This window comes from Oratosquilla oratoria, chromosome 3, assembly GCF_046742065.1.
Source record: "Oratosquilla oratoria isolate Oo_2021 chromosome 3, ASM4674206v1, whole genome shotgun sequence".
NCBI lineage: Eukaryota > Metazoa > Arthropoda > Malacostraca > Stomatopoda > Squillidae > Oratosquilla > Oratosquilla oratoria.
In genome coordinates, this window is record NC_134779.1 from 52,903,623 (window position 1) to 52,911,122 (window position 7,500).

At 43.5% G+C, this 7,500-nt stretch overlaps 1 protein-coding gene across 3 annotated transcripts in view; it reads left to right on the plus strand.

Annotated features, from left to right (window-relative positions):
* LOC143022595 (cGMP-specific 3',5'-cyclic phosphodiesterase-like) overlaps positions 1-7,500 on the plus strand; it is a 347,172-nt gene that overhangs the window by 263,623 nt on the left and 76,049 nt on the right. For all 3 annotated transcript variants that reach the window (XR_012966102.1, XM_076180898.1, XM_076180894.1), the window contains exon 10: positions 2,976-3,094. Coding sequence is in view for 2 of the 3 variants with exons in the window: in XM_076180898.1 (XP_076037013.1) it covers positions 2,976-3,094 (119 nt within the window). In the remaining variant the exon portion in view is untranslated. The remainder of the gene's footprint in view (positions 1-2,975; positions 3,095-7,500) is intronic.

Consider the following 7,500-nt stretch of genomic DNA (forward strand, 5'->3'; position numbering starts at 1 on the left):
TTGCTCTTCCTCCCACTCCTCTTCACCTTCCTCCTCCCCCCTCTTCCTTCTTCCTCCACTTCTCCTTTTCTCATTCTCCTCCTCCTCCTCCTCTTCTTCCTTTTCTTCTCCTTCCTCCCAATCCTCTTCGCCTTCCTCTTGCTCTCCTTCCCCTCTTCTTTCTTCCCCCATTCCTCCTCCTCTTCTTCTCCTTCCTCCCAATCCTCTTCGCCTTCCTCTTGCTCTCCTTCCCTTCTTCTTTCTTCTCCCATTCCTCCTCCTCTTCCTCTTCCTCTTCTCTCGTTTCCCTTTCATGTCGTCACTCAGTTCCCCTTTTCGCCAGTCGCATTTACTTCTTTGTTTTCTCTTCTTTCTCTCCTTTCCTCCTCCTCCTCCTCCTCTCCTCCTCCCCCTCCTCCTCCTCCTCGCTCTCTCCCTCCTCTCCCTATCATCTTCTGCACACTCGTTCTGTTTACAGTGATGGTGATGGTGATGATGGTGATGGTGATGATGATGAAGTAGATGGTGATGATGATGATGATGAAGTAGATGATGATGATGATGAAGTAGATGATGATGATGATGATGATGATGATGATGATGATGATGATGATGATGATGATGCCGACGACGATGATAAAGATGATGGTGGTGGTGATGATAATGATGGGGAATGGAGGGTGATGATAACGACCATAATGATGTTGACGATGGTGACTGTGATGGTGATGTTAGGAAGGAGTGATGATAATTACGGTGATAATTGTGGAGGTAATGATGACAGGAGTAATGACGATGAAGTGTTCCAATTGTTGTTGGTGTTGTGATGACGATGATAGTGATGTTAGTGGTGGTTTGCTTATAGGCGATAGTGATAATGGTGATAGTGATGATGGTGTTGATAGTGGTGATGACACAATCAAGGACCTTCCGCCTTTTCTCCTCCTCCTCCTTTGCAAAGACTTTAGACAACGAGAATTCACCGATCGTTGTTTGCAATACATAGCAAGCCCCCCTCTCCCCTTTTTTGGGGGCTGGATTTTTTTTTTTTATTTTTTTTGGGGGGGGGGGCTTAACTCCTCTTTCGATATCGCAAGAAGATCCGAAGGAAATTCTTATGGGTCAGCACCAGAACACCAGAAGAATTTTTTTTTTTTTTTTTTTCTTAGGCAACAAGACACCCCTGACGCTCTTCCGAAATACCTTCTTCCTCCTTCTCGTTTATGCAACATGGCGGACCTTGGCTCTTTTATCCGAAACCAAGAAGCCTTCTTTCGCTTATCCAGCAATGAAAAAGTTTCCCTCGCTTATCCGGCACAGAGAATTTCCCGTCGCTTATCCGTCACTGAGAAGATACTTTTCCTTTATCCGGCACTAAGGGGATTCCCTCCCTTATCCGGAACTGAGATTTCTTTCGCTTATCCGACACTGAGAAACTCCTGTCACTTATCCGACACTCTCTCTTCCCCAGCACTAAAGTTTTCTTCGCTTATCCGGCACTGAAGAAGATTCCCTCGCTTATCCGGCACTGAAGAAGATTCCCTCGCTTATCCGGAACTAAGAAATTCCTCTCGCTTATCCAGCACTGAAGAAGATTCCCTCGCTTATCCGGAACTAAGAAATTCCTCTCGCTTATCCGGCACGCACTGAAGAAGATTCCCTCGCTTATCCGGCACTGAAGAAGATTCCCTCGCTTATCCGGCACTGAAGAACATTCCCTCGCTTATCCGGCACGCACTGAAGATGATTCCCTCGCTTATCCAGCACACACTGAAGATTCCCTCGCTTATCCGGCACTAAAGATGATTCCCTCGCTCATCCGGCACTGAAGAAGATTCCCTCGCTTATCCGGCACTGAAGAAGATTCCCTCTCTTATCCGGAACTAAGAAATTCCTCTCGCTTATCCGGCACGCATTGAAGAAGATTCCCTCGCTTATCCGGCACTGAAGAAGATTCGTCTCGCTTATCCGGCACGCACTGAAGAAGATTCCCTCGCTTATACGGCACTAAAGAAGATTCCCTCGCTTATCCGGCACTGAAGAAGATTCCCTCGCTTATCCGGCACTGAAGAAGAATCCCTCGCTTATCCGGCACTAAGAAATTCCTCTCGCTTATCCGGCACTGAAGAAGATTCCCTCGCTTATCCGGCACTGAGGGGATTGGCTTATCCAGGACTTAAGAATTTTCTCTCCCTTAACTGGAAGAAGGGAAGGAATATCAAAAGGAGAGTAAGGAATAGGAGGAGGAAGAGGTGGAAGAAGAGGAAGATGAGAAGTCGGAGGAAGAGGAGGAGAATGAGGAATAGAAGGAAGAGGGAAAGGAAAAGGAAGAGAATTAGAATTAAATGAAAGAGGAAGAGAAGGAGAAGAGAGGAAAAGTCGAAGGAAGAGGAAATAAGTGGAAAAACGAAATTATAAAAAAAAAAAAAAGAGAAAGAAAGAGCAGCGAATCGTTTGAAGAATTTTACTTACTTAGGCCTTAATGTCCATCTCCCTTTTTTCGGGCAGATTTTTTTTCGTTCGAATTACTTATAATACATTCTTTACTTCCTTTCTTTCTTTACTAATGTCCTAAAAGAATTTTACTTCTTGAGGTTTCTAATGGAGCCCTTTTATTTTATTTTATTATTATTATTATTATTTTTTTTCAAGGGCCTTCACTTTGTTAATTTCCTGAAAAAAAAATCCAGGTCTCCTGATGGTTTTTGGTTATTAAATTGGCTGATAATACACTTGCCCTCTTTAGTTTACTTTATTCCAAAATTCTAAAGAATTTTTACTTAGTGAGTGCTCTTTCTCTTTATCTATCTATCTGGATGTGTGTGCGCGTGTATACACACATCCCTCTATTACTTGCCTATTCATGTACTTATTCATTTACTTGTGTACCTATTCACAAATTCATCTACTCATTCATCCCTTTGTTTATGTTAAATTTCCTTCTGGAAGACCTGGACTTCATTTCCTGGAAACATTTTTTTTCTTCTTTTTTCCAGGCCTGGAAGAGGCGCTGCGGAGAGCCCTGGAATCGGCCGTCCAGCTGGACTGGGGTACTGGAATCGTGGGGCACGTGGCCAGCACCAAGGAGATCATCAACATCAAGGACGCCTACCAGGTAAGACGAAAAAGAAGGGGGACCTGCTTCTAGTTGTGGTCCTGCTAGATGGACAGCGCAGTTTCCCGTTTTTTTTTAAATCTGTTACCTTCTGTCGTCTCCATCTAGAAGTGCAACCCTGAGGGGCCGGCTTTCGGTCCCCGGACTGAGTCCAAAATATCACTATGAACAACTGTTTTTCTTACACCTCTTCATATATCTGGCAACCGGCGACTACTCCCTCCTTCTACTACTTTCACTCGGTGACACAGAAGCATCCTACACTTACACAACATAGACAATAATCTAACGTTTCTCCCCAGAGAGGTCTATGGGAGAGCCAACGAATAAGAGGCGCTCTCAATGACGTCATCAACAACGCAAACGAATAAGAGGCGCTCTCAGTGACGCCATCGACGACGTGAACGAATAAGAGACGCTCAGTGACGTCATTGATGACGCATACTAATAAGAGGAGCTCTTAGTGACGTCATCGACGACGTGAACAAATAAGAGGAGCTCTTAGTGACGTCATCGATGACGCGAACAAATAAGAGGCGCTCTCTGAATACATCTTAGCCAATCAGAGCTTCACAGCGACATGAATATGCGTTCTACCTCGTTAAAGTTCTTAGATGAAATGATAATTTTTTGCATATCATCATAATGAATTAATTATTGCATAAGATCAAAACAAGAATTTTGCATTCTGAGTTTAATTGACGCAGCCCGAAGGGATTTCTCCCCGTCTTCTCCTTTGCTGCATGGGGGGACGGAGAGGGGGGGTCGCCGAAGTTATGAAGCGGCCTTGCTGTGGATGTGCTGTGTCTTGCGACACTGCTTCTGACCCAGGGCAGTGGACAGGATGCAGGGATGACCCGTCATCCAGGAGGTGCCAAGATAAGAGGGAGGGAGGAGGGTGGAGGGGAGTGGAATATATAGGAAATGGAATGGGTGGGAGTGGTTTCTATGCCTTTTTCTTTTTGGCTACCCCCCGTGTAGGGGGAAAAATCCTTTGGTATGTGTATGTATGTATGAGCTGAGTTGTAACATGGCATAAATAAAAGTAACTTACAATTATTTAGGAAGACGCGTCAGTTGTAAATTACAACCAGCACGTCATTGATATATCAAGACAACCTCCACTGAATCATTAGATATTCTATTATGGTTGACACTAGGTGACTCTATTCGTCTTGATCACGACACACCGTCAGAATTGATCTAAATGTCCACTTGACAGGAAAGGGTTAGTTACCTCCTAGTCAGCGTCTTTTCTCGAATATTCCATGTCAGAAGATGAAAGATTAGCATCCCGATAAGTAAGGGAGTATAGTACGAATACTTTCATCCTATTGTAAAGCAGGGCAAGCTGAATTCGTGCAAGATATGTGGTCACAAGACATATGATCACAAGACATGATCACAAGACATATGACCACAAGACACAGGATCACAAGACGTATGGCCATAAGACGTATGACCACAAGACATATGATCACAAGACATATGACCACAAGACATATAACCACAAGATATAGGATGACAAGACGTACGGCCATAAGACGTATGACCACGAGACATATGATCACAAGACATATGACCACAAGACATATGATCTCAAGACATATGATCTCAAGACATGTGACCACAAGACATATGACCACAAGACATATGACCATAAGACATATGATTACAAGACATATGCTCGCAGCCTTAGCTGAAAAAAGACAAATGATCACATTATATAAAATTACCCTATAATATGTAATTTGTTGAAATGCACTTTATTTTCAAGTACTTTGTAAGTGGATAATATGTAGTAAGATTTGCAGTGAAATTCATAATTTGCAAGTATGCTTTTATTTCACTGTTGAACATTTCTGTTTTTTTCCATTACGGGTGTAAGCAAATGCCATATGAGCATTTGTCGTGGAACCGTTAAGCCTCGTTAAGCCTCGTTTACACGGGGCTAGTTTAGGAGCCGATTAGTAAACTACCCCTCTACTTGTCCGCTATGCTAGTGTGAACACTTACTTGCCCGGTAAGTTAACTTGCACCTAGCACTAGCGGCTACGAAACTAGTCTCGTGTCAACGAGGTTTTAGATTTGATGAACGACGTTGGGATGGGCCGTGTCCCTACATTCAATCTCGTAAGCTTCCTCATCAAATTCACTACGATAAAGCTACCAAAAATACACAAATATACCTTGACAAACGAGAAATCATAGGTGGCATTGTAAACATTAAAAAAGTTTAATTGAATGAGCAGTCTACCACTGGACAAAGAACCCTAGAGTACTGGAGTTCATTTTTGATAGACGCTTGTCTTTCAGCCCACACATCGGAGACCTGGCAGTGAAAAAAAAATAATCACACTAAAACAACTTATATGCAATATATAAACCATGCGTATATTACATTGACGTCCAAGCTAAATATCATGCAAATACCATGACCTTTGGTTGGGAATATAATCTTTGACTGTATATGTAAAAATGCTACAGAACCGGAGTGCCTTCGAGAATAACCTTTGAAAAGATAATATTTGATATTTCTTATATCTTTAAGTTTCCCATCAGTACATTTGGTCCCACGCCAACCCGTTCACCCTACACGCTACAGAACCGGAATACCTTCGAGAATAACCTTTGAAAACATAATACATTTTTTTTTAATTTCCCGTCAGTACATTTGGTCCCACGCCAATCCGTCCACCCTAGCAGCCTCTCCACTTGCAGACCTCTCCCTAGCCGACTACCACCCTGAAGAGCTTACTAATCCTTAAGTCTACCACTCTTACCTCATAAACCCACGCCATACCATTCGACACCTAAACATACCTTGCACCCAAATACATGTAGGATTCGAACCCACTGCTTTCGGCCACCCGTAAGATTACCTTCACAAAGCCTTAACCCACTATACCATACCACACATGCGACTGTCATAAAAATTATCAGATTGATGTCGCTGTTACAAGCGAATTTCTCTCATAGTTACAATGGCGAAAAGCGTGAAGGGGATTTGTTCCGATCCTTACCCCTTGTCACTAGTGGGCTTGGGCCTTGTGTAAAACAGGAACTGGGGTCGCAGATTAGTGATCTTTCCTATCCTCGGGAATCAGTTTGATTCCAGATTACAAGGCTTTTACAGTCTTTGTGGTATAGTGGGTTAAGGCTCCGTGAAGGTAATCTTACGGGTGGCCGAAAACAGTAGGTTCGAATCCTACATACTGTCATAAAGATTATCAGATTGATGTCGCTGTTACTAGCGAATTTCTCTCGTATATATATATATATATATATATATATATATATATATATATATATATATATATATATATATATAATGTATGTATATGTATACATGTATATGTTTGTATGTGTGTACGAGTATATGCATATATGTATGTATACTTATTCATGAAAATATCAGGTTCCGCCCCCTTCCTCCTCCTCTTCTTCTTTTTCCTGCTCCCCCTCTCCCCCCTACCTGCTCTTTCCGCCCCCATTTCTCTCTCTCTCTCTCCCTCCCTTTTTCTCTTTATTTCTGTACTTTCTCATTTTGATGCTATATTTTTTCTTTTTTTCCTCTCACTTGGCCATATCCTCTCTTTCTTTCTCTCTTCCCTCCTATTATATTCTCTTTTTCCTCTGTTTTCTTCTTCCTCTTTTTCTTACCCGTCAATCTCTCTCTCTCTCTCTCTCCCAGCCTTTTTTACTCGCGTTTCTGCTCTTTCTACCCATTTCTCCCCTCTTTCTCTTCTATGATCTTTTTCTTCTTTTCTTCTCTTTTTTTTTCTTTTCTTTCCGTTTCCCTCTTGTTTCAGCTGTCTCTCTAAATCCAGTTAGGTTCTTCCAGCTCTCTTTCACTACCATCTCCTCCTCCTCCTCCTCCTCATTCTTCTTCTTCTTCCTCCTCCTCCTCCTTCCATCCTATTCCTCCTATTTCGTTCCCTCCAACAGATTTTCACCTTCTCCTCCTCCTTCTTCTTCACTGCCTCCTCCTCTTCCTCCCGTTCCTCCTCCTTCTTCACTGCCCCCTCCGACAGCCTTTCACCTCCTTCTCCTCCTCCAACTCCTTCTTCTTCACCGCCTCCTCCTCCTCCTCTTCCTCCTTCCTCGCCCCTTTCGACAGCTTTTCACCTCCTCCTCCTCCTCCTCCTTCCTCAGCCCCTCCGATAGCTTTACACCTTCTCCTCCTCCTCCTCCTTCTTCTTCACCGCCTCCTCCTCCTCCTCCTCCACCCCTTGCCCCTTCCAACAGGTTTTCGCCTCTTTCTTCAACACCTTCGCCGACCTCTACAACAGGTTTCTCCTCCTCATCCTCATCCCTCATCCTCATCCTCATCCTCCTCCAGCAACTTCCTCCCTCCCCCTCCCCCTCCCCCTCCCCCTCCCCCACATTCGACCTCAATCGTATTT